This window comes from Lissotriton vulgaris, chromosome 2_2 (genome assembly GCF_964263255.1).
Source record: "Lissotriton vulgaris chromosome 2_2, aLisVul1.2, whole genome shotgun sequence".
In the NCBI taxonomy this organism is placed as follows: domain Eukaryota; kingdom Metazoa; phylum Chordata; class Amphibia; order Caudata; family Salamandridae; genus Lissotriton; species Lissotriton vulgaris.
In genome coordinates, this window is record NC_141688.1 from 85,373,113 (window position 1) to 85,399,356 (window position 26,244).

Genomic DNA, 26,244 nt, shown 5'->3' on the forward strand with positions numbered 1-26,244 from the left:
TGACTTCTTTTGTCTTGATTTCAGAGATGGCCAAGGACAAGCCTCGTCTGTACGCTGCGCTGGATGTGGCTTCGGCAGCTGTGGCCAAGGTATGAGTACAAACAGGTGGGTTTGACTTAACTTCACTGCAGTAGGCATGTGCTTCTCTTGTGGTACAGACTGATGCAAGGGCTACAGGTTCAAGCATATATTGATGTGGAGTTTTCCAAGCTAAGGCTGCATGTTGTCTGAGAGCTAGTGGCGCTGGGATTTTGTGAGCTGTGACACTGAGCTGCTTACTCAAACCAACCTTACATTCCAACCTTACATTCCAATATTGGTTAAATGGAAAAATATAAATATATCTTATCCTAAAGAAGGGTGTCTGCTTTTCAATTAAAAATTGTTACTAAAAAAACACCATCCTTTTCAGTATAAACCGGAAAATATAGGATTTGTGTGCACTTTTACTCCTTTGGTTCCCCTTTTGTGTTAAAAAAATACAAGTGGAACCATTTCCTCCAACCGCTTTTATGTAGTGAATGCTCCCGCTGTAATCTACTCTGGTCATGGTAAACCGCTTTACGTTACAAGAAGACGCAACACTGCTCCTTGTTAACTAGCATGTGCTGCAGCAAAATCAGGTGCAAGGAGCCGTTCTGAGCCTTCTCGCTGACATTGAACGCATTAATTTTTTTTGCGAATCTGTTTTATTGAATTTTGAAATTAGTACAACTTAAATCACATGAAATAGCGAGCCGTGCTGGGCGCCACAGTGAACATACAAGGTACAGTAATATCATATAGCATTGTTACAGCTCACATTTGGAGTGATGCTCAAAGCAGTTAGGCATGTGATTGACAGATATATTGGCGGCCTGTACTAGGGGGCAGGTGAGGAGTGAGAGACAGGAAAAGAAGGGAGAATAGGAAGGCAGAATGATCACATCATTGTCCACATTATGGGTGCCTTCCAGGCCACACATGCTGGTGAATGTCTGTTGCTGCACATATGTGAAGATACTGTCACATGAAACTAGTAGGAGCAATGGTGCTCAGCTGCAAATAAGTACCAATAACAAATTCGTTGTTAACGATAGAAACTAGGAACTGTGCATCCGAAAAAGAAAAGGGGTAAAAGAAAAAGGAGGAGTGCACAGTGTAAACCGCAAACAGTTAACATTCATCCCGTGCCCTCCCCTCCTTCGTGTATCCATACACTACATGGTATGTAGCTCACATGCTCAACAGCGATCAACTGTTACCCCAGTCCTAGAGTGTGTGTCGACTGAGTTCCACAGGTAGTGTGTGCCCACCTGTAGGAGATCGATGCGTCGCATACGCTGCTGTCGCTCAAGAGTCTAAGCACTGCCAGAGGCTGGAGTGTCAGAGGTCCGCGGTCAGCGTACCCAGGCTGCGTTGTAGTGCGAGGTAGATGGTATCCCAGTATATGGCAATAGGGACCTTATGTAGGCCCAGTGTCTCCTCGCGCTTAATAGCGAGGCTCTCTGCTTTGGGCCACGCAAGCGTAGAAAAGGGCCAAGCTTGTTTGTGTGGGGTGTCTGGTGCTTTCCATCTTTTACTAATCAGTCGCTTGGCCACTATCTGCCCCAGATCTATAAACCTAGACGTGACCTTCGTACTAGGGGTTCTGCGGAATTGTGTAATAAATATATGGGCTAAGTGAAGGGCAGCTCCCTGTCAGTACTCTTCTGTAGCAGACTGACTACATCCCTCCAGTATTCCCCCACCCTGGGGCAGGGCCAAAATATGTGTAGTAGATTGGCCCCTACCTCTCCGTACAGCGGGCACGCTGCATCTCCGTGGTTAAAGTACTGAATAATTTTCACAGGCGTGAGGTATGCTCTGTGGATAATGTAAGGCTGTATCTAACAGAAGCGCATGTTCATAGGGATACGTGTGGGGCTCTTAAGCACTCCAGCCCATTCCTTATCTGTGAGTTGGCTACCCAGGTCCTCTTCCCACTTGTGGCGGAGTGTGGCAAGGCTGATTGCTGCGTGAGTTCGGAATGAGGCCGCAAACCAGCGCGTCAAAGGCCTGCCACGTCCCATAACGCATAGATATTGTATGACATTGAACGCATTCATAACACTGCCTTAGCATCGCCAAGTTTGTCCTTCCTTCTTCCTCCATGTCAAAATGGTGCTTGGAACTAATGATGCTGAAGGCTTGGCATTTAGGAACATCACTATGACTACATTTATTCAGAACATATTGAGCTGAGCCTGTTCTTCCTTCAAGATACAAATTCACTAGAACAGTGTGTGCTGCAAAGTGCCTCTTACAACTCTCTTACACACGACTGGCAGAAGCACAGTCCTTGCAGTGCTTTCCAATACATAAACAAAGTGGAATCCACTTAGGCGGTTTAAGGTGGTCCCTACTGTGGTGGGGAACACTCAGTGTTGTTTGAATACCCCTCACACACCAACAGGCCCCTTGGTGTCATGCTTCATCATAGGGGTCTTCGCACCCCTCTACGGGATGCGGTGTGCTGCAACCGACGACTACGTGGGAGAACTTATTCGTGGACAGCCACTCTGTAAAGTATGTTAAGCCTGTATCACATGATGTATCCATCTACTATCCTCATATCCTGAGTGGAAAATCGTTATTCGGTTTATGTTTGATATTTTTCTGAAGAACAGAGAACCAATACAATGTGATAAATGCCCAACATTACCCTTTTATCTGCTGTGGCCAAATCTTAATTAGGTAGATACAAATCTCTTCAGTGCACATCCTTCACATGTGGTGGTATTGAACTGCTGAGAGAGAAGTTTGAGAGCTGGAAAATGAGACATGCATGTATGTGAGAGAAACATGGAAACATTATTTGAAATGCAGATTTAGTGAAAGGGTACTAATAAGGGAGTTAGTAGCAGAATCGAAGTAAGGTAGATTTCACAAGAGAAATGAAAGGGCAAAGGACAGAAATAACAGCAAAATGATTTATAAGCACTAGAAAGATACCAGCTCTTTATTTTTCTTTTTACAGAACACAAACAAATAAACACTGATAACCTCTGATTAAAAACACTGCAAAAAAACCTCTGTAAATCAGGACTAATACTAATTAAAAGCAGAAAAGCCTACCTAAATGATATTTTTCTGTTAGTTCACTTTTATTATTTGTTTTCCCTAATGGACCCCCCCCCCCCCCCCCCAAAAAAAACTACTTCAATTTGTAGTATTTTTATGTATGTACCTTGTTCTCATAGAGTTCATATGTTAAATGTGTGTAATATGTAAGCCTGTGAAAAATAAATCTCACGTGTAATGTCTAGTTCTGGCAGAATCGCATTCCCTGCCCTCTTCATGTCTACAATCTGGTCTGAGCTAAACCCCACCATAGTGTTCCAGGCGGATCACATGTTGGTCAGATGCTTCTGCTATAATAAAACGTTCTTTTCAGGCCTCTCTAATGCTCCATGAGCTAACTCTGATACCTAAGATATCATTAAATAATTATTGTTGGACAATCTGTTGCATGGGAGTCATGTCTACATTTTGGAAGGCTGTTTGTTTTGCTGATAAGCGGGTTGTTACTTTTGCACACGCTGCTTTTATACTGTTTACATCGAGGAAAGAAAACCATGGCGGGTGATCTCACACATACAACACCACATTAGAAATAATAGTAGTGATTGTTTTTATTTTTTATTAAACATTACTGTAGATGTCTTGTTACCTTATATTATCACCTAAATTATTGTCAGTTTGGTTATTAGCAGCCTAATGTGTGTTAAAGCATGTCAACCATATGTAAATGTAAATGTAAATGTATTTGAGCTTATATAGCGCACAGCTACCCACAAAGGGTTTCCCGGCGCTTGCTTAGGGAACCCGTCCTGGTATTCCCCTGTGAGATAACCCCGGCAGGGTTATCCACAAGGTGAAAGCCAGGCATCCCGCCGCGAGGGGCCGTTGTGGAGATTAAGCAAGCTATTGCCCAGAGTCGCAGAGTGTGAACCCGTGAGTCGAGAAGGCACCGGAGCGAGAATTATCGAGTCCGTGGAATTATTGAGCCCAAGACCCGCCGAGGCGGGGAATTGAACCCTGGTCCAGGGCCGATCTCAGTTTCCGGGTCTGCCGCTTCCAACACCTGAGCCACACTTCTCCACCATATGTCATGTGTAAGACATAAAGAGGGAAAATCGTGTAGTGTACATATAGTGTACCTTTCGGCTGGAACCTAGTTGCCTGCTCTAACAAAGTAAAATACTACTATATGGGTATAGATATTGGTCCATCTTGCACTATTAACCAACGGTATATCTACGTTGAGAATTTCTTAATTCTTCCACTTGTCTTCTTCTCCTTCTCATGCTTCTACAGGAGCATCAATTATCGGGCCATTGTAGATGTAGTAAGCAAACTCCTGTCGTTCATATCAGACCAATGGACTTAACATCCTTTAACATGCCTTGAATATGCCTGGCCTCAGTCCACTTCTTGATGTACCATCTTTCCTATATCATCTAGTTTCATAGTGGATGACTTCCTTCTCATGGATCACTAAATAGTGCCTCTTATCAACGTTCATGGCCAGGGCCGGACTGACTGTAGTGGGCACCGGTTTTTCCCTGGTAGGCGGTCGGGGTGGGGGCCGTTTTTGTTACCGGGGGTCGGTGATAGGGCCCCCTGTAACAAAATAGCCCGAAACCGGCACGAGCAAACAGCTCAGCCGCACCCTCCTCCCCCTAGCGGGGGCTGGCCGAACAGTTTGTTGAAGTCGGAGTTGCATTAAGCATGTCCATACATGGGTCCCGTGCACACTGTTACACTGGAACCAAGATACACATGCCTGATGAGCCCTAACTAGGGCGACAATCGTCTTGGGTTGTTTGTGTTCCAGTACAGTGAGGGCGTGGCAGTTCGTGTAGTTCCCATTCGAGCAGGGTGAAGGCTGATTTGCATATTGCTAAGTCCAAACTGAGGTGGCATGGTGTTCAATATAAAGGTGGACTGGGATGAGACCAGAGTCATGACTAGTGTCTGATATTATCTCAAACATTCAATCCATCACTTTTTTGTATGTATGAACGTTGGTCCCATGTACCCTGTGTCACTGTATCCAAGCTATACCTGGCTGATGAGTCCTAATAAGCTCTAAGTTGGTCCTGGCTTGCTTGTATTTCAGTTCAGGGAAGCATGGCCTGGCCTGGCAGTTGGGGTGGCCTCTTCCTGTTGGAGGAGGGTCCATTCTGATTTTCATACGGCTGGGACCAAACAAGTTGGCTTGATGTGCAAAATAACAATGGACCTGGATGCAGCCCTGAGTAATTACCAGTGGCTGGGATTAATTCAAGCACCTCATTAGTCTCTTTTTTTTATGCTTTTTTGTAAGCTTCTTTAATGAAGGAGCAAAGATTGATAAAATCTCCTTTAAAAAGTAGCCCGTTAGCTGGCTGTTTGGCCCGAACTTCATATATCTTTTCTATATTCTTGAATTTCCCCCTCCGCTTCTTATCTGTGCTTTAAATCTTAAATTCGGTGTGTACCTGGGAGTGAATATTTTGTTGTCTGATAAATATTCTTGTGGTTTTTGCTGCCATTTTTGTTCCATCAGTTGTATTTCATGTGTGGTTTAGCATTTTTATGGCTGGTGTTCTGAATTCCCACATAAGGAAAGGATTTAAATCTTAAAGGCTAGTGCCTCCTAGGGCTAACTTGCATGTGTTCCTTACTCTGTTATACATATTCATATTGTTCTGTTTCAAATAATCATTTCTTGCCGTTAAATGCACTTAAATGTTCTTCTTCCTTGTCAAGATTATGAAGCTATCTTCCTACTGCAGAATCAGAAAACCAATATTGACCACTTTTGGGTTGTCCTACGTAAACTTTGTAGCTTTATTTGTACATCTTGTGTAAGTAAAACTTGAAGAGAATTGGTGCAAATAGACAACCCTGCGTCACGTCCTATGTAGTCTTAAATTGGGTGTTTTTTTCTCAGGCTCAGGTGTTTCTGTATGTGGGACAATGACAATGTAGTAGGAAGGCTTACATCCATTTCCATTTCTGTCATCTTTTCCAACTTTTCTCTCTGGTTGCCAAGGCATTTTATTGTAGTGCTATACTTGTTAATTTTATGCTGTCAGACAAAAACTTGGTCTAAGGTTGAAAGGCTGTCATGGTTATGGACTCTTAACAACACCTGTATCTCATTCAAGATGATACTACAATACATTACCAGTCAATATCGATAATACTGGATGAACTAAAGGAGCACAAATCCCTTGCTTATTTCATCGACCGCACTACTTGCACTTAGTGTCTACTGATCCAGGAATGGTGTACATGTAGCAGAGGCCTTAAAGCATTATCTCAACATTGATATCAACCATAACTTCTGAGTCTGAAAAGTGTGGCTAGCACTATCTTGGGGATTGCAGGTTTTCCTGATCATATGATGTCCATAGCCTCTCTGACTCTTTTAGTTGTGCAAATACCTAGTCCGTTTTTGCTGCTGCTCACAGTATATTCCAAATGTTCGAAAGAGTAGTATTTTGCTTTGGCTTCACCAGAGCTTGCAGATGCTGTAGGTATTGTGCAGAGAACCTCCTTGGCAATTTGGACATGAAGTTCTTCTTTCTTCTTGGTGCGATCCGAATCAAACCATAGTCACTTTCCCTTTATTTTCATGGATTTATTCTCTTGTAAGTCCAATATTTTCTTCTGGTAACTATGATGTTGCTGTACACAAAGCATGTCTGTGTTTACGTCTAGAGATTGGTAGTCCTCAAATTTCTCATTGACCATAAGGTGTGTCTGTTGATGCTGTATGCATTATTTTGACCTCTTTCCCAAAGTGGCTCTTCTTTTTTTAGTTCTGGGCCTGACTTTTACTATTGAGCAGTATCGGTTGTGGGTGCTGTCATTTCAATCAATCAATCAATCAGAGTACTTGTAAAGCGCGCTACTTACCAGTGAGGGTCCCAAGGCGCTGAGGGGAGGGGGGTGCTGCTATTGCTCGAAGAGCCAGGTCTTGAGAAGTCTTCTGAAGGCGAGTAGGTCTTGGGTCTGCTGTATGTGGGTAGGGAGGGTGTTCCAGGTCTTGGCAGCGAGGTAGGAGAAGGATCTGCCGCCGGAGGTTGTTTGTTGGATGCGGGGAACAGCGGATAGGGCGAGGCTGGCGGAGCGGAGTTGGCGGGTGGGGGTGTGGAAGCAGAGTCTGCTGTTCAGGTAGTCTGGTCCGGCGTTGTGGAGTGCTTTGTGTGCGTGGGTGAGGAGCTTGAAGGTGATCCTTTTGTCGACGGGGAGCCAGTGTAGGTCTCTCAGCTGGGGGGTGATGTGGCTGCGGCGGGGGACGTTGACGATCAGTCGGGCGGAGGCGTTTTGGATGCGTTGTAGTCGTCATAGGTGTTTGGCTGGGATTCCTGCGTAGAGTGCGTTGCCGTAGTCCAGTCTGCTGCTGACGAGGGCCTGTGTCACCATTCTTCTTGTTTCGGTCTGGATCCACTTGTAGATCTTGCGGAGCATGCGGAGGGTGTTGTAGCAGGAGGAGGAGACGGCGTTGACCTGCTTAGATAGGAGAGGGAGGAGTCGAGGATGAATCCTAGATTGCGTGCATGGTCGGTGGGTGTTGGTGCTGTTCCCAGTGTGGTCGGCCACCAGGACTCATCCCAGGCTCAGGGGGTGGGTCTGAGGATGAGGACCTCTGTCTTGTCCGAGTTCAGCTTCAGACGGCTGCTCCTCATCCAATCGGCGACATCCTTCATTCCCTCATGGAGGTTGGTTTTGGCGGTGTGTGAGTCCTTGGTGAGGGAGAGGATGAGCTGGGTGTCGTCAGCGTAGGAGATGATGTTGAGGTCGTGATGGCGGGCCTCTTGTGCGAGGGGGGCCATATAGACGTTGAACAGCCTTGGGCTGTGGGATGAGCCCTGGGGGATGCCGCAGATGATGTCAGTGGCTTTGGATCGGAAGGGTGGGAGGCGGACGCTCTGGATTCTGCCGGAGAGGAAGGAGGTGGTCCAGTCAAGAGCCTTCTCTTGGATTCTGGCTTCTAGGAGGCGTGTCTTTAGAGTGCGATGGCAGACCGTGTCGAAGGCGGCTGACAGGTCCAGGAGGTTGGGGGCTGCTTCTAGGAGGCGTGTCTTTAGAGTGCGATGGCAGACCGTGTCGAAGGCGGCTGACGGGTCCAGGAGGATGAGGGCAGATGTTTCGCCGTTGTCTAGTTGGCGCATGATGTCGTCTGTGGCAGTGATGAGGATTGTCTCGGTGCTGTGGTTTCATCTGAATCCGGACTGGGACGGGTCCAAGATGTTGTTGTCTTCGAGGTGGCGGGCCAGTTGCATGTTGACGATTTTCTCAATGACCTTTGCCGGGAACGGGAGCAGGGAGATGGGCCGGATGTTCTTGAAGTCCTTGGGGTCCGCTTTGGGCTTCTTGAGGAGGGCGTTGATTTCGGCGTGCTTCCAGCTTTCTGGGAATGTCGCTGTTTCGAAGGTGAGGAAATAGAAATTTTTAGGTAGCCAATGTGCCCCCCGCTCGCACCCCACCCATGCACCCATGTTCCATGTATGTTGTGTAATTCCTTTCCCGTGCCTGCCATGAAGACGCATATGCATTTGCGTCCAACGTTAACATGTCAGTTATTCAGTTCACTAAGAAAACCACGTTAAAATGGCTTTTAGGCCTATGGTGCCAACGTCTTTACATGGTGCACTTTTGAATATCACACACGTTCTTCACGTTTTTCTGGCTCAGCCGAGCCAGGCCCTTAAAATGAGGCTCCGAGTCTTTTCTGTCTCTGAAAGCTGCAGTTTAGGTATGCATCCCTGACCTCTACCGTACATCCTGCCCAGGCGAGCGGTGCCCGGCTCGGCCTGGCCTGCCTGCCAAGACGGTATTTTGCCTACAAGTTATCTGCTCAGCCTCCGCAAAAACACATTCCAGTCTAGTGAAATAGGTAAACATATTCCAGCCTGCAGAGCAAAGGGCCCAGCTTTCCTGTCTCCTTGCACGTAACTTACTGCACCCGTTACCATGGTAGACCCATGGCCCCCGCGCACTACATGAAGAACCATATGCACCCACTAGCATTCAGTATTGAACGGCCTCTGCCCGAGAGACCTTTTACTTCAGACAACACATCCTCTAAACACAAGATACCAGATATGCTATAGGTACAGGTCGTTCTGACACCCCAGACATCAGTCTCCTCTACTAGTGCTAAAGTCAAGCCCCCAGCTCTCCCCAGTTACACGTCATGCTCAATTGCGCGCGCATCTGTATCAAAGGTTTCTGCTGATCCTGCAAACTTTCTCTAAGCATCCACCCACTTGTGACGTTTCTCTGACTCGTCAAGTACACGCCTATGTGTACGCCCTTTTACACGCCTCCTGTTACGCACATGTGTTCTTATCTCTCTCTTTTCACCTGTTACGCCTACTGTATTCATTTCAATTATACAGTTTTACTATATATATTGTGTGATGTTAATAAAATGTTGAATATCCCTTCCTGAACCTTAGTGGTGATGGAACTCGATGTCCAGTACCCCGGGATACCTAATTAAAGCCCGTATGACTATGATACCACGGACTCTGCCTCTCATTTTTGAGCTATCTTTATTGTCATGTAAGGTATAGAAAAATAGTCCGGTAAATTTATTTACCACATAATCTGGCGTCCGAACAGGGACTCCTCCCCTTCCCCACGCGCTGGCGATGTAGCGCAGCCCCTGACCCCTTCTACAGCCGTGACGGACTCCTGTGCGCACCTGCGGGTTTTCCTGCTATCTCCCTCAGGCCCACGGAGGAGACGGAGACTGCGGTCCGGCATCCAGACGAGGCGGTGAGGAATGCGGAGAGTCCCGACCAGAGCCCAAGCCGAGAGAGCAAGGTCCGAGGTACCTGGAAGCCCACCTGTTCCGAAGCGCATGCGAAGTAGTAGTAGCAGCCAGACGCCGTAGCAGTCCAGTCCAGTCCAGTGTCGAGTTTCCGAGGCCTTCAGTTCTGTTTCCCGGTGAGTACCGTTGCTGGGGGAGCATCTAGACGGGTTCATTAATTTGTGCCCGGTCAAGACGGGTCTGGGTACACAGATCCGGTCAAGACGTGTTCACTTAGGTGGATACGGTATGACGTGTCTCTTTATGGGACCGGTATGTCTGTACTGTTTTAGCAGTGCATCAAGTGATTAAGTATTCTAGTAATCCAGTTTTCTAGTATTGTTTCTCGAGATTTTCAGAATTTATGTTTTTCTATGTACCAGGTAGTATCCGGTTTGAAAATGTTTTAATGTGTTAAATGTCGTGGTATGAGTGATTGTTTGCTTTTCATTACTGTGTTTATTGTGTTCATGTTCAAGTAAGGTTCAAGTATGCCACTGTTTTCGAAATTACGTCAGATAGGAGCTAGGAAAGGGATACTCGAAGAAGCAGTTCCCGTCCCGCCTAGGGACACTCCCGGACATTTTATGTACCATAAGCATGGCCTAGACGCCATACTGTATTTAGACTTGTGGGTTGAGTGTACGAAGGATCTAGAAGAGAAGGATAGATGGCCTGTCTCAGGGACATGGGATGCTGTATGCATCATGAGAGTAGAAGAAGCACTATGGAAAAGGAAAGCCAGACAATCCCAGAAAGGGACATGGGATGCTGTATACATCATGAGAGTAGTGCTGTATGCATCATGAGAGTAGAAGAAGCACTATGGAAAAGGAAAGCCAGACAATCCCAGAAAGGTGCCATAGAATTATGGCGTAAAGAATCGCATAGAAGACCAGAGAAAGAACTTAGAAAAGCAGAGAAAAGTAGAGAGGAATCCGAAAAAGCCAGAGAAAAAGAATTACTAGAAGAAGGTGAACGAGTTAGAGCAGAACAATTAGACCGACAAAGAAATGCCCTTATTACAGGTCTGTATCCTGTTCTCGCCGAGGGCCTACCTAAGGCGACCCCGGAAGTACCCAGTAATTTGCCGCCACCATTGGTCCCGACTAAACTCCGTCATAGACAGACCGCAGCGGACATTTTTCTTTCTTCCTATTTAGATGACGTTGCTCCAGAGTATACTAATGCACGTGTACCACCTAATATTAATAATCCTCCCAATCCTGTTCATGACACGACTCCCCTTGCTGTTCCCGCTGCCACTGGTCCTGGCAATCCCTTTACGCCAGCAACCCAGGGCCAACCTACATTACCTGCACCTACTGTACCAGCTCCATTACTACCACCGACAGCACAACCAGTATTAGTTGACGATCACGCTCCAGGAGGAGCTACAGGAGGTCTCCCTATCACCCCACCCCAAGTAAAACGAACCACACTCAGAGAAGCAGCATTACAACGCACACCGAAAGTAACTACATACGCAGCCCTTAAACAGTATCTTACTGATTGTAGATATGATGCAGTACCTGGCGAAGACCAGATGATCCTATATTCAATACGTTTACGACGGGTTACAAACTACTTGACTATTTTTCCAGATATGAAAGAACATTTTGATAACATATACCATTTTATTAGAACGGGGGAGAGACCAGACAGTATTCAAGAGGCCATGGCACACAGGAAGGTGGAGTCTCAAAATATGATCTTACAGTTTTTGATAAATTGTTTGATAAGGGAACGAGACCAGCCCGGTTCTAATAAAGAAGAGATGAGAGTTCTGACGAAATGGAGTGACAACATAGCCGATGGCAAACATAGTAGACAGGCTTGTATAGAAGCCATGTACAGAAAGATTCGTAAAGTAATTATAGACATACACGAAAGAGAAAGAGCAGAAAGAGAAGCCGATATGGAGGATGATGAAGTTTGAGAAGACGATGATATACAAATTCAAAACCCCGATAACCCAGATATAATAGCGTACGTAGGTAGAACAAGATCTTTTGACAGACCCATACGTCCAGAAAGTAAGAAACGTTTTCTTTCTCCCATACCAGAACAATGTTCTCTTGAGCATCTATTCCAAGCCACTGATAAAGTACTAAAACAACGAATAGGTTATAGTGAGCTTAGCTCCATGCATGAACAGGAACTAGCCCGGTCAGCAGTACAATGGGCTGGCAATACTAACGTATATAAAGATGATTCAGTAGCGCAAACATTTTTTAATCTTTCCCCAGACGAGCAGCGATTAGCTGGTATGTACATGATTCAACATCTCATTACATTGTATGAATGTCAGCATTCTGATCCAGGTCCCCTATATATTATACTGGACGAGTTACTCCTAGGTAGATGGAGAGGCCTAGGTACTGATTTAATTAATGTCATTCTAGAACAGCGACACAAGTACAGAACTTTCCTGACTCCACATTTTGTTCCCGTTCCACCCCCAGTAAGGAAAACATTTTACATCGACAGACAGAACCCCTTATGAGAAGTTCATCCAGTCCGGAGGGCAGATGATACGCTTGAACGAGTATTCGTATATACACCCTTGACGAAAATGGAATTATTGGAAATGAAAAAATTAGTACCCTGTCATGATAAAGATCCAGCAGGGTTCCACCGTGAATTAAAAGACATGCTCCTCATGGGGGAGTATACGTATCCCGACATCCTTAAAATGTTAAAAGTACTGTTGCCTGCTGGCATTTACGAAAAACTTAAAGAAAAAGAATGGGAGGTGGGAGAGACAAAGATAGTTTGGGCAGAATTAGAAGACGAGGAAAATACGCGAGTCCCTGGTACTGGTCTCGGGGACAAAGCCAAAGCATTACCAGGATTATTAGTACAGGTCTTGCCGAGATTACTGGCAACTAAAAAGGAAGACTGGGATGCAATCTCAGCCTGCAAACAGAAACAAGACGATGATACAAGTGATTTTTATTCCAATTCGAGAAATGTTTCATTCTTAACGGCCTAAAGAAGAGTAGTGAATCATACCCGCATCTTTTTGTGACTAAATTAGTGGAGAATTCCTTACCACAAGTTAAAAATAGAGTACTGAAAGTCGAAAGTACATGGCAAGCTAATACCCCTTCCCAAATGTTACAAATGTTACAGTACCATCAGAACCGAATTCGAGAAGAACACGATCATGAACAGAGACGTATTAAAGACACGAAAATGAAAGTACTAGTTGCTCAGTCTGTCCCAACTGACGGTCAGAAGAAGGGTACGGTACCGCCAGGTCACTCTGCAGTTCCTGTTAAAGGGAATTGCAATTACTGTAAGCAGCCAGGTCACTATATAAACGAATGTGCCGTTCTAAAATACAATATTGCTACTGGCAAAACGAAAGAAAGACCGCGTCCACCTAGACAAGAACATGTTCCACAAAATAGTCCACAGAACACGCAACCTCCGCAGAATCCACAACAGACAGTAGCTGTACCCCAGCCCCAACCTATTGCTGAAACACAACATGTCACGCAACAAATGTACCAGTATGCACAGTCAGATTACCCAGATTATCAGCAGTACTCATGAAACAGCCTAGAGAGGGAGATTGGCTTGCCCCTTATCGAGGTTCCTGTAGATCAAGAGGGTCCCTATGTACATAGTCAGGTATTAGGGAAAGACAGAACATTTTTGATTGACACAGGGGCGAGCAGAACTACCATCAGTCATGACGAGGTTCCAGGGGCACCCCTCTCAGGCTCACAGAATGTTTCCCTGGGATTTTCAGGAAAGCCTATTGTTAATGAAGTGTCAAAACCAGTTCCCCTGGAAATTGGTCCGTTATCCCGTACTACAGACTTGTTGCTTACGAAATCATGTCCAGAAAATCTGCTTGGTATTAAAACATTGAAAACACTAGGAGTTGTAATATGTTGTTCTCCGGAAGGAGTGAGACTGTTTTTACGTGATTTTAAAGGTCATTATGTGTTGAGAGATTTTGATCCAAGACTTCAGAATGTACCACAGCATTTATGGGCACAAGGTCCGACTGATGTAGGTTGTATGCACATTACACCTTACCGTGTTACTCTCAAACAAGGAGTTGTACTGCCTCGAATCCGACAATACAAGTTACCACCTGAGGCTGTAGCAGCCTTACTGAAAATTGTTGACGAGCTCATTGCACAGGGAGTGGTTGTAGAAACTGACTCCAATGTATGTAATTCCCCTATCATTCCGATTCTTAAACGAACTGATCCGAATGCACCTCCGGTCTACAGACTGGTGATTGACCTTCGAGAATTAAATAAATGTATCATACCGCAGTACCCTGTGGTCCCCGACATTTCATCTTTATTGACTGCTATTGACTCAGAAGCGGTGTTCTTTACTGTTATCGATCTCAAGAACGCCTTCTTTAGTGTCCCGATCCATCCGGAAAGCCAATATCTTTCCGGTTTCTGTTTAAATGGCCGAAGCTTCAAATTTGCACGTGCTCCTCAAGGATTCACAGAAAGCCCTAGTATCTACAGCCAAGCTCTGAAACGACAACTAGACAGTATTCACATGCCTACTGACACTGCCCTACTCCAATATGTTGACGATCTGTTAATTACAGCACGGACCGAACGTGACTGCGAACGCGCATCACTGACTGTCTTGTATTTCTTGGCCGAAAAGGGGCATAAAGTGTCCCCTTCGAAGCTACAATTCTGTGCCCAGCAAGTGGTATACCTTGGACACTTGCTGTCCAAGAGGGGTAGACAGTTGACACCTGACCGTATCCAGTTAATTGCACATCTTCCACAACCCAAGACACAAAAGGAAGTACGGGCCTTAATTGGCCTCACTTCTTACTGTAGACAATGGATTCCTCAGTACGCATTTCTAGCAAAGCCACTCATACAGTTGACAACACAGGAGGCAGCGACTTCGACTGTCCTCCCTTGGACTCAGGAACATACACAAGCTTTTGACGAACTAAAGAAAGCCTTATGTCAAGCACCTGTTTTAGCGACACCATGTTACAGCAAACCTTTTACACTTTTTGTTACTGAACGCGATGGCACAGCATTATCTGTTCTGACACAAGATCAAGCAGGAAGACACAAGCCTTGTGCTTATTTTTCTAGTACATTGGATCCAGTAGCCCAGGCTTTGCCTGCGTGCTTAAAATCAGTTGCAGCAACAGCTCTAGCAATCAGACAAAGCGACTCAATAGTGTTAGGACATCCCCTGACAGTACAAGTTCCACACTCCGTGGAAGTTCTCCTGAACCGAACCCAGACACAGCACTTGACCATAGCAAGACTGACAGGATATGAATTGACACTGTTTCAGCCACACATAGAGATCAGACGTTGCAACACTTTAAACCCTGCCACATTGTTACCCTCGAGCACAATTGACCCTACACCACACGACTGCGTGGAAGTCATTAATACTGTAACCAAGCCCAGACAAGATTTGACAGACATTGCCTTGCCCGATCCAGACCTGACACTTTATGTGGATGGTTCATGTATGAGATCAAGTACAGGAGAGTTAGTGGCCGCATATGCAGTGACCACTGAAACTGAAGTCATAGAAACACATCGTATTGATACACTGTCTGCTCAAGCAGCAGAGCTCATTGCTCTGACCCAAGCCTGTATACGAGCCAAGAACCTGAAAGTGAACATATACACAGATTCACAGTATGCATTCGGAGTCGTTCACGACTTCGGTATCCTCTGGCAAGAAAGAGGTTTTTTAACCTCCCACGGAGCCAAGATCCAGCATGGTCCCCTCATTCAAGCTCTGTTAGAAGCAATACACTTACCTGCATCCATTGCTATCATGAAGTGCAAAGCACATACTAAAGTGACAGACACTATTTCCCAGGGTAACGACCTGGCAGATCGAACAGCTAAACTTACAGCTCAGACTCAAACAGACATACCGACTGACATGACAAAGACAGAAGTAACTCCACAGACACATTGCATGACAGTTAAGGATCCCATTCTAGATGTACTCGACATACAGACACATGCAACTCCAGATGAAATCAAGAAATGGACTGAACAAGGAGGGGTCCAGACAGATCAGGGATGGTTGACGAAGGGAAAAGCCACATGGTTTCTCCCAGACTCTATGGTTCAAGTTATCATTAATACAGCCCATAGTCCAGCACACTTAGGAGAAAAAGCTATGTTAGACAGCATTCAGAATCTCTGGTTCAACAAGCATTTACGTGCAGCAGCGAAACAGAAAGTGCGTACCTGCATGATCTGTTGTCAGTTCAATCCAGGCAAATGCATTCCCGTGGAACAAGGGGGATTCCATCCTCCTGACCATCCTTTTGAAGTCCTCCAGATGGACAGATGCCGAGGATTCAAGTATGTCCTCGTAGTTGTATGTGCCCTTTCCAGATGGACAAAAGCTTACCCAGTTCCAGATTACACTGCTGTAACCACTGCCAAACAGCTGGTTCGTGAATTTTTCCCGCGATACGGTTTGCCCCGTGTCGTATACTCAGATAATGGTCAGCCATTCTCGTCCGAACTCATGAAACAGGTATCACTCCTGTTAGGTTACCAGTGGAAATTTCATTGTGTACGACACCCCGAAGCAGCCGGCCTGGTTGAGAGACATAATCAGACTCTGAAAACACGATTAGCGAAGGTCTGTGCAGAAAAAGGTGTAGATTGGATAGTAGCCCTGCCAGTTGCCCTCTTTTACATGCGTATGGTAGCTCATTCCAGAACCGGACTATCTCCCTATGAGGTAGTCTTCGGCCGACCTCCAAACATGTGGGGTACGCCTATGCCTCGTAAAATTACCGATGTCGATAGTAACATGCTGACAGATTACCTAGCTTCCTTGATGTCTGCACTACACTCTTGTCGTTCACAGGTCGCGGCTGCTTTCCCATACAACACCCAAGTGAAACCGCATGAAATCGTTCCAGGTGAACTGGTGTACGTCCGCAATTTTGATCGCACAAGCCCTCTGGAGCCCAGGTGGAAGCAACCGAAACTGGTGTTGATGACCACGAGGACCGCGGTGAAGGTGGAGGGAAGAAAAGGGTGGCTCCATTCCAGCCACATAAAACGCTTTCATTGATTGTGTCCAGAGACTGTTTCCAAGGACTGCCCCGTTTCAGATACTGACTCTAAACTCCCCCTGTTAGAGAAAACTCCGCAACAGGAGTACCGAGCTAAGTTGAGGTCTAGTAAGTCAGACAGCGTTTAATTGTTTAAGTCCCCCCCTGGGTGAAGCGGTTAGACAGGTTTCTGACATGTATAAGATAGACCCAAGTAGTAAGAGAGATAGACGAATCGAAAAGAGAGAAAAATATTGCAAAAACCTGCACAGCAGATGCGTCATTACGTTAATTGTTATGTTTATTCTGAGTATCTCGATTATATGCATAAGCTTGATGCTACATGTTTTCTTTCCTCCTTTTGACTCACATGTACATACTTTTTCTAATGACACCGTAGAGCACACTTTCAGTGACCTGCCCCCACACGAACTGACCTATCGATTAGCAATGCGCAACAACACTTTCATTCGTATGTTACACCATACTCACCAGACCAGCAATGCCACGAATTGCTGGGTATGTGGCCGACTCCCTCCCTATCAGAAATACAAGGGAGCTCTGCCTCTCTTTCCTTACACGTTTACACATAATGGTTCGTGCGGTGCATGGTTTACATTAATGTCATCTTTAGACAGTAAGTCCCAAGTTTCCCAAGGCGATTGGATATGGGGAAATCTGAACACAGTTATGAATAAAGCATGTTTCCCAGACAAGGACGGTCTTCCCCAAAGGACAGGGACCGATCTAGAAAATGAAGTGTATGGATTAGGAAATTTTACCCTCAATCTCATGATTCTGAACGTCCAGTCCGAGACTAATTCGGATTTGCCGTTTATAACAGTTTTACCAGTAACAGGCGAATTATGCGTTAGAAAGAATGGTTCAGTACATCTAGGACACAGTGATTGTAATACTGTGGTCGAATTCAGTGATAAAGGAAAGTCTACTTTCAAAGCTTCCCGCCATTCTTATTTTATTTGTGATCAGACGGCTTATGTACGTCTGCCCCTGGATTGGGATGGAACGTGTTATATCGCGTTCCTATTACCACCTGTTTTTCTAGCCCCACCGGATTATCATCGAAATACACATCTTGTGCATATAAGACATAAAAGAGACCTTCCTCCTGTTATTGATTATTCTGAGTCAGCATGGGACCAGTATAAGGATTATATTAAAGGATACTTCTGGTTCATAGGTCCCGTCCAAAATAGTAAAATAATACGAAGACTGACCAGAACTCTTGAAGCAGTAGTGAATGAGACTACTTTTGCTTTAGGTAACCTAACCGAAGAGCAGTCTGCTATGAGACTTGTTGTTCTTCAAAACCGCCTTGTCCTTGACGTCATCCTGGCCGATAGGTGCGGGGCTTGTAGAGTGATCGGATCCAGTTGTTGTATTTTCATTCCTAATAACGCACCGTCAGTGTATAAAGCGATTACAAGGCTTCATGAGATAGCTCATCAGATGCACCAGAATCCAGGCACCTGGACATGGTCCGGTTGGCTCTGGAGTGTGATATCAGCCTGGGGATGGAAAGTATTGTCATTCCTAGGAATAATACTGCTCATAGTATTCAGTTGTTGTCTCTGTCTGCAATGTGGGCCAGCGATTTGCGGCTTGTGCGCCACAGCTTGTATTCCCCGTCCAAGTTCAAGTTCACGTTTCCGTTCCCGAATGAAGAAAGATGAGCAAATGATGTTATATGAACAGATAGATGGTCTCATGAAAATAGATATATCCTTAAGGGTGAAGTAGGGGCCAAGGAGGGAATGAGGAAATAGAAATTTTTAGGTAGCCAATGTGTCCCCCACTCGCACCCCACCCATGCACCCATGTTCCATGTATGTTGTGTAATTCCTTTCCCGTGCATGCCATGAAGACGCATATGCATTTGCGTCCAACGTTAACATGTCAGTTATTCAGTTCACTAAGAAAACCACGTTAAAATGGCTTTTAGGCCTATGGTGCCAACGTCTTTACATGGTGCACTTTTGAATATCGCACACGTTCTTCACGTTTTTCTGGCTCAGCCGAGCCAGGCCCTTAAAATGAGGCTCCGAGTCTTTTCTGTCTCTGAAAGCTGCAGTTTAGGTATGCATCCCTGACCTCTACCTTACATCCTGCCCAGGCGAGCGGTGCCCGGCTCGGCCTGGCCTGCCTGCCAAGACGGTATTTTGCCTACAAGTTATCTGCTCAGCCTCCGCAAAAACACATTCCAGTCTAGTGAAATAGGTAAACATATTCCAGCCTGCAGAGCAAAGGGCCCAGCTTTCCTGTCTCCTTGCACGTAATTTACTGCACCCGTTACCATGGTAGACCCATGGCCCCCGCGCACTACATGAAGAACCATATGCACCCACTAGCATTCAGTATTGAACGGCCTCTGCCCGAGAGACCTTTTACTTCAGACAACACATCCTCTAAACACAAGATACCAGATATGCTATAGGTACAGGCCGTTCTGACACCCCAGACATCAGTCTCCTCTACTAGTGCTAAAGTCAAGCCCCCAGCTCTCCCCAGTTACACGTCATGCTCAATTGCGCGCGCATCTGTATCAAAGGTTTTTGCTGATCCTGCAAACTTTCTCTAAGCATCCACCCACTTGTGACGTTTCTCTGACTCGTCAAGTACACGCCTATGTGTACGCCCTTTTACACGCCTCCTGTTACGCACATGTGTTCTTATCTCTCTCTTTTCACCTGTTACGCCTACTGTATTCATTTCAATTATACAGTTTTACTATATATATTGTGTGATGTTAATAAAATGTTGAATATCCCTTCCTGAACCTTAGTGGTGATGGAACTCGATGTCCAGTACCCCGGGATACTTAATTAAAGCCCGTATGACTCAGATACCACGGACTCTGCCTCTCATTTTTGAGCTATCTTTATTGTCATGTAAGGTATAGAAAAATAGTCCGGTAAATTTATTTACCACAAAGGAGATGTTGATGACCTTCCGTACTTGGGGTGCGATGGCTGCGTCTGCTTTGTTGAATACGTGGTGTGGGCACGGGTCAGACTGAGATCCTGAGTAGATGGAGTTCATGATCTTGCGTGTGTCGTCATCGTGTACGTCGGACCAGGAGGTCAGGTGGTTGGCGATGGTGGTGTTCACAGGGGAGGTGGAGTCTGGCGTAGTCTGGCGGTCGTGGTGTTGAAGCTGTCGTGGATGTCAGCGATCTTGCGGTGGAAGAAGATGGCTAGTGAGTCGCACAGTTCTTGTGAGGGCAGGATGTCGTTGGCGTTGGCACTGGGCTTGGAGAGTTCCTTTACGATGCTGAAGAGCTCTTTGCTGTTGTGTGCGTTGTTATCCAAGCGGTCTTTGAAGGAGGATCTCTTGGCTAATCTGATGAGTTGGTGGTGTTTGCGGGTGGCATCCTTGTGGGCTGCGTGGTTTGTCTGGTGTGCGTTCGTGGAGCCATGTCTTCTCCTGTTTCCGGCATTCACGTTTAGAGGTCTGGAGCTCGTCGGTGAACCAGGTGGCTCTCTTGTTGGCGTGGCTGTTGGAGGGTTTCTTGAGCGCGGCGAGGGTGTTAGCGCAGTCGTCGATCCACTGTCTGATGTTTCGGTCTGCGGCATCTGGGTTGGTGGGGTCGGTGGGTGGGTTCTTGGCGAGGGAGGTGATTAGCTGGTCTTCGGTGACTTTGCTCCAGCAGCTGCGAGGCAGCTGTTGGTTGGGGTGGTGCGTGGTTGGTTTCTTGAAGGTGAAGTGGTTGCAGCGGTGGTCGGTCCAGTGGAGTTCGGTGGTGTGGTCGAAGGCGACGTGGGAGCCTGTGGAGAAGACGGGATCCAGCGTGTGGCCGGAGGCATGGGCGGGTGCGGTGACGAGTTGTCTGAGGCCCAGGTTGGCGAGGTTGGCGATCAGGGTGGCGGAGTTGGCGTCGTTGTTGTTCTGGAGGTGGAAGTTCAGGTCCCCGAGGAGGATGTAGTCCGTGGAGGCGAGTGTGTGGGTGCTGGTGAGGTCGGCGATGGAGTCGCTGAACTGAGCCCAGGGTCCGGGGGGTCTGTAGAGGAGTGTTCCTCTGAGGGTGGTGTTGGGGTCAGTGTGGATCTGGAAGTGCAGGTGTTCGGCGGTGTTGAGGGTGTCATCTGCGTGGGTGGCGACCTTGAGGGTGGACTTGTGGACGATGGCTATTCCTCCTCCGATTCCGTTGGCGCGATCCCTGCGGGTGATCTAGATCTTGCGGTGGAAGAAGATGGCTAGTGAGTCGCACAGGCTATGTGGCTATGGCTATGTCTATGTCTGGCGCCGAGGAGTCGTTCCACTAGGTCTCGGTCAGGAAGGCCAAGTCTGGGGCGGAGGTGTCGAGCAGATCCCAGAGCTCGACGGCGTTTTTGCGTGCGGAGCGGGTGTTGAGGAGTATGCAGCGAAGGTGGTTGGGTCCAATCCTTGGAGGTTTGGTGGTTCTGTCTAAGGTGAAGCTGCAGGTGTGGCATGAGTAGGGTCCGTTTCGGGGCGGCCTGGAAGCAGGTGTGGTTTCGGCCGGCATTGAGTGCGTGGAGGGTGCTGGCATCGTAGTGGATTCTGGTGTTGTAGCGTTCGTGGGCTCCAGGGGTTATGGCGCTGGGCGCGGTCCAGGCGCGGATGCTGCGCGGCTGCTTCTCGACCTGCATATGGGGGGCTTGGGAGGGAGAAGCAGCTGGGAGGCGGGAGCGGGGAGGCGAATGGGTGTGCGGGGCGGCGGGGCTGCAGGCTATCATAGGTGGTGGTCCATTCATTACAGGGTCCCTGCCATCAGTACGTCGGGGAAGTTTGCCCAATTTTAGGTGGGTTTCCTGATGCAGACTCCTGTCATGATATACAACATCGGGCCCAATCACCGTTCAGTTTTGACAAAAGTGCATCCACTGCTCCTTCTTGTATCCGTTTTAAAACATTAGACAATGCGACAATGCAGTATTTCAAAAGCAGATGTAACTACAAAGAGCACATTTTGATAATACATTTTTGCTAGTAAACAATAGCAATCTTAAGAGGCATTGCATAGCTTCATACACACTGTGACCCCAATTCCATCACATTCTCTCTCTCTCTCTCTCTTTCTCTTTCTCTTTCTCTCTCTCTCTCTCTCTCTCTTCCTCTCTCTCTCTCTCTCTCTCACTCTCTCTCTCTCTCTCTCTCAGTGAGTCAGTTTCTCTCTCTCTCTGTCACTGTCATTCAGTCTCTCTCAGTCAGTCTGTCAGTCAGTCGGTCTCTCTCTCTCTGTCAGTCTCTCTCTCTCTTTCTGTCAGTCTGTCAGTCTCTCTCTCAATCAGTCAGTCTCTCTCTCTCTCTCTCTGTCAGTTTTTCAGACAGTCAGTCAGTCAGTATTCAGTCTCTGAGTCAGTCAGTCTCTACTCTCTCTCCACTCTTATCTCTCTCTCTCCATTCTCTCTCTCAACTCTGCCCACTCTATCTCCACTGTCTCTCTCTCCACTGTCTCTCTCCACTTTCTCTCTCTCTACTCTCTCTCTCTCTCTCTCTCCACTTTCTGTCCACTGTCTCCATCCACTGTCTCCCTCCACTCTCTTCTCTCTTTCTCCCTTCTCTCTACACTCTCTCTCCTCTCTCTCTCTCCTCACTCTCTCCACTCTCTCTCCTCACTCTCTCTCCACTCTCTCTCTCCACTCTCTCTCTCTCTCTCTCCACTCTCTCTCCACTCTCTCTCTTCTCTCGCTCTCTACTCTCTCCACTCCCTCTCTCTCCAATCTCTCCACTCTCTCTCTCTCTCTCTCCACTCTCTCTCTCCACTGTCTCTCTCCACTCTCTCTTTCCACACTCTCTCTCTCCACTCTCTCTCGCTCACTCTCTCCACCTCACTCTCTCCACTGTCCCTCCACGCTCACTCCACTGTCTATCTCCACTCTCTCTCCACTCTCTCTACTCTCTCGCCACTCTCTCTCTCTCCACTGTCTCTCTCCACTGTCTCCCGCCACTGTCTCCCGCCACTCTCTCTCCACTGTCTGTACTCTCTCTCCACTCTCTCTCCACTCTCTCTCCACTCTCTCTCCACTCTCTCTCCACTCTCTCTCCACTCTCTCTCCACTCTCTCTCCACTCTCTCTCCACTCTCTCTCCACTCTTTCCACTGTCCCTCTCCACTCTCTCTCTCCACTCTCTCCCTCCACTCTCTCTCCACTCTTTCTCCACTCTCTCTCTCCACTCTCTCTCTCCACTCTCTCCACTCTCTCTACTCTCTCTACTCTCTCTCTCCACTCTCTCTCCACTGTCTCCCTCCACTCTCTCTCTCCACCCTCTCTCTCTCTCTACTCTCTCTCTCTACTCTCTCTCTCTACTGGCTCTCTCCACTCTCTCTCTCTCTCTCTCCACTCTCTCTCTCACTCCACTCTGTCCACTCTCTCCCACTCTCTCTCACAAAGTAGTGTGCGTTGCCATGGGAGTCCGCAGAAATGTTTCCAGGGGCAGCACATTTTTACCATCCCCCTTGAACGCTTCTTCCCTCTGCCTTGCACCCTTCTCGCCCTCCCCTTGCACCCTTCTCGCCCCCCCCTTGCACCCTTCTCCCCCTCCGCCTTGCACCCTTTTCTACCTTGCACCATTCTCTCCTCTGCCTTACACCATTCTCCCCTCTACCTTGCACCCTTCTACCCTCTGCCTTGCACCCTTCTCCCCTCTGCCTTTAACCTTTCTCCCCTCTGCCTTGCACTCTTCTCCTCTCTGCCTTGCACCCTTCTCCTCTCTGCCTTGCACCCTTCTCTCCTCTGCCTTGCACCCTTCTCCCCCTCCGCCTTGCACCCTTCTCTACCTTGCACCCTTCTCCCCACTGCCATCCACCCTTCTCCTCTCTACCTCGCACCCTTCTCCCCTCTACCTCGCACCCTTCTCTCCTCTGCCTTGCACCCATCTCCTCTCTACCTTGCACCCTTCTCCCCTCTGACTTGCACCCTTCTCCCCTCTGCCTTGCACCCTTCTCCCCTCTGCCTTGCACCCTACTCCACCCCTGCCTTGCACCCTTTTCTACCTTGCACCATTATCCCGACATTTGTATTGCTGCCTGAAATCTGGTCGCAAAAGGAACTCTGCATCAAATGCTTTTACATCCTAAGTTATTGCTAAACAGCGCCCCACCTTCCAGGTTGGCGCCCAGGGCGGCCGCACTGGTCCCACTGACCTAAAACCAGTCCTGACCTTTAAAAGAGAGTTGAAATCTTTTCTGTTCCAACGTCACTTCCTCTGGAGACCCGTTTCAAAATTACGTTCTTTCCACAATGTACTTATTCTACAGGTACTACATCTGTTGGGAGGATCACTCTGCATTTCTGTATATAAATAGCTTTTCTTGCCAGTTATATATATACTTTTTGTACAATTCATACAATTAATTCGCATTGTAATGCCTTTGTATATTCAGCATACATTTTCCTCTCTTATAAAAGCGCTCTGCCACTCGCTGCGTTAAGTCCACGGTATAAAATCGCAAATAAATGAATATATCTAACTGAGAATACAGTCAAAGTAGTTGCCTGCCAGTGGCGGTGGAATTGAATCAAGTTCCTGAGGGATGTGTGTGTGTGTGTGGGGGGGGGGGTCCATTGCACTGAAGAGCTGGCAATAAAGCCTGCATTACTCTCTGATTGGAGTGAGTACCTTAGGTGAAAGTACAAACAGGCACTCAGGAGTGAGGGATGTGCCAGTGACAGTCCAAGGGGCGGGGGAAGGGGGGATGACCCCAGTGTGTTCCAGGCAGAAATGACAGCGCCAAACCAAAAGGAGGTGTTTTAATACTGTTTGCATGACATCACCCTCCGCAGGCAGAGGGACTGACTCCTCCCTCTGGGGAGAGAGGGCTAGAGAACAAAGTCATTCCCTCCTGGACAGGTACAACTACCATCTACATACCAAATAGAGTGCATATTGAATTATCTGCGGGCCCCTCACTGATATGTGATGATTCTGCAAGTCAGTGGTGCTCGTTTTACCTACTTCACTCGAAACTGTCACTTACAAGGGTTAGGCATGGAACTCTGCAGCAGGCACTTTAGCAGCTGAGCTTTCTTTCTTTAATCTCCTAGCCGCTATACTGAATACTGATTCATAATAGATCTGGGAGAGGGAGTGCTCTTGTCCGTTTCCTGTGTGTGCTTTGTCATTTCACGAGGACCAATCGGAGCTAGGCGTCTTACTATCCCATGTTTTTCAAATACCATACTACTGGTTTGTTTGGAAGAATAAAAGGTGCGCACCCTTAATTAGCCACACAACTAGCGTTTAACCGCAGCTACCGTTTAACCACAAACTGGTTATGGGAAGGTACATGCAGGCATGTCTCGGGAAACACTCCTTCCCAGTGCCTCCTGCTCTCTGAGGCCCCCACCCCATCCGGCCTTGAGCGCTCTGACTGAAGAGAAACAATTTAACTTGATACATTGTTTCTCTTCAGTCAGTGAGAGGGGCTCAGAGCTCGGAGCAGGCTGCAGACAGCCTCCACCTGCTTTAGTGGGAGAGAGGCTTGCTTCAGCGCAAGCCTCTCTCACTGAAGAGCTGAGGGGGCCCGGGGCCCCCTTAATTATCTGTAGAGAGTGGGGCCCCCCCGCACTGCGGGGGCTGCGGGGGAGTTTGTTACGCCCCTGAGCATAAGGCAAGAAAAAACGGGTACAATCAGGGGAGCAGAAGGCACGAAAAACGAGTGCAATCAGGAGAGCAGAAGGCAAGAAAAAACGGGTACAATCAGGGGAGCAGAAGGCACAAAAAACTAGTGCAATCAGGGGAGTAGAAGGCAAGAAAAACGAGTGCAATCAGGAGAGCAGAAGGCAAGAAAAAACGGGTACAATCAGGGGAGCAGAAGGCACGAAAAACGAGTGCAATCAGGAGAGCAGAAGGCACAAAAAACTAGTGCAATCAGGGGAGCAGAAGGCACGAAAAACGAGTGCAATCAGGAGAGCAGAAGGCAAGAAAAAACGGGTACAATCAGGGGAGCAGAAGGCACAAAAAACTAGTGCAATCAGGGGAGTAGAAGGCAAGAAAAAACGGGTACAATCGGGGGAGCAGAAGGCACAAAAAACTAGTGCAATCAGGGGAGTAGAAGGCAAGAAAAAACGGGTACAATCGGGGGAGCAGACGGCACGAAAAACTAGCACAATCAGGGGATCAGAAGGCAAGAGAACGGACACAGATAAGAATGCAGGCACAGGCGGTAGACAGGTAACAGCGGTCACACACCAGAAGACAGTATGGGCAGTACAGGGAAGACAGACAGACAGACAGCGACAGTGATACAAACCTACGGCCTACCACTGGCCACCAGGGATGAGGCGCAGGTGGTAGCCTGCGGGTGGAGGAGGGCCTCCAATTCTACAGCAGCGGTAGCTGGGGCAGGGTCAGGACACACAGGCGGA

At 47.4% G+C, this 26,244-nt stretch overlaps 1 protein-coding gene across 2 annotated transcripts in view; it reads left to right on the forward strand.

The window, feature by feature from the left end:
• The window catches only part of ULK3 (unc-51 like kinase 3), a 249,596-nt gene that overhangs the window by 121,994 nt on the left and 101,358 nt on the right, over nt 1-26,244 (forward strand). For both annotated transcript variants that reach the window (XM_086959332.1, XM_086959333.1), the window contains exon 11: nt 25-89. In XM_086959332.1, coding sequence (XP_086815458.1) covers nt 25-89 — 65 coding nt within the window. The remainder of the gene's footprint in view (nt 1-24; nt 90-26,244) is intronic.